General features: G+C 59.1%; 1 protein-coding gene across 1 annotated transcript in view; it reads left to right on the top strand.

The window, feature by feature from the left end:
* Positions 1–937: 937 nt before the first annotated feature.
* The window catches only part of EIF5B (eukaryotic translation initiation factor 5B), a 40652-nt gene continuing 40145 nt past the window's right edge, over positions 938–1444 (top strand). The window contains 1 exon segment of the mRNA XM_035894362.1: positions 938–1116. Within this exon segment, the coding sequence (XP_035750255.1) occupies positions 938–1116 (179 nt within the window).

Genomic DNA, 1444 nt, shown 5'->3' with positions numbered 1-1444 from the left:
CTGGAGTAGCCGGGGCTTGTCGTCTCTTTGCTCTTCTTGCAAGTGCGCTAGAAGAGCCACGGATTTGAATAATGGCATATTAAAGCGTGTTTTCAAAAAAAAAAAAAAAAAACCAAAAAAAAAACCAAACCAAAACAACCAAACAAGTGTTGTGCTTTCTTGTTTCCTGGAAATCTGCCTCCCCGGTACTGAAGTATGCTGCTGAGGGCGGCCGGGCGGGAAGATAAAGTCTTGGCCTTATCTGCAGCCCGCCGGGAGCTGGGGTGGGAGAGGCTGATAAGGAGTTGTATAAAGGCAGAGGGGGGTAGGAAATGGGGGTTTTGGGGAGCGAAGCAAGGTGGAGGTTGTCAGCCTTGAGGCTGGAAGATGAAGAGAACGGCGAGGCTTGCTCTGCCAGCAAAAGGAATTGCCGTAGCGGGGTGATGACAGCAACAGAAAACGCGCGGCTCTCGAAGCGCGTTTAAACGGCGGGATGTCTGTGACCGCTGTTTTTCCTGCTCCATCTTGCTTTGCTTTTGAGAAACGCGGCCGGGAGGAGATGGGGTTGCACCCGAGAGCCCTTCTGCCGTGAGACGCGGTGCCTGCTGCCCCACTTCCCTGCCAGGTTTCTGCGGACTTTGGGGCTCTTCTCCTGCCCCGCGGCAGCAGTATTATCCAGGCTCCCCTGGGGGAGAGCGCAGCACCGTTCCAGCTCTCGCGCTGCGAGGCTGCTTGGAGGGGAGAGGGAGGAAAAGCTTTGCACGCCTGAGGAAATGTGGCAAGGAGGGAAGGAAATGCCATGCTTTTAATGTTGCTGCCTGGACGCCGAACTCCCCGCAGGGGAACTTCTGTCCCCGGAGCAGAGTTTGATCGCTCCCTCTGGTGCTGAGCTGTCAACCCAGCCCTGCCACCTCTGCCCCGTCCCGTTTTGGCTGGAGGCCAGTCACCGCAGCATCAGATGGCGGACTCCCCGTTGCATTCGCTTCGCCCCCGGCGCGGGGCCAGTGCTGGCGATAAGGGTCTGGCAGAGCCCCACGGAGGGCTGGGGGACGACGGCTTGCGCGCGTGGAGGAAGAACAGCGAGGTGTGCCGGGCAGCGCCCGCCAACCTGCCCCGCGCCGCGCTGCTGCCTGGTCGGTCGCTGTGCTGCCGCCATCCCCCCCTCAAGGCTTTCCCCTTAACCTCTCCGCTCCCCTGCTCTGACCCAGCCGTCCCCTTTGCCTCCAGATAAAAGCTTTCCAAACGCCTTTCTTTTATTTTGGCCACTCGGTCGTTTTTTTTTGTGGCCAAACGGGCAACGATCCTGCCAGGAGTTCTGGGCCTCCGCGCAGCCCTCTGGGGAGGCGGGAGGGAAAACGACATATTTGGGGCACCGCTCGGTCATATTCCAGGGCTGCCTGGGGACCAAAGTGATGGAACCAAGGCCGATCTCAAGAAGCCGGTCGCTGCAACTTCCCGAGAGCAG

This window comes from Egretta garzetta, unplaced genomic scaffold (assembly GCF_000687185.1).
Source record: "Egretta garzetta isolate BGI_Z169 unplaced genomic scaffold, ASM68718v1 scaffold5, whole genome shotgun sequence".
Taxonomy (NCBI): Eukaryota; Metazoa; Chordata; class Aves; order Pelecaniformes; family Ardeidae; genus Egretta; species Egretta garzetta.
This window is presented reverse-complemented; position numbering and strand designations above follow the sequence as displayed.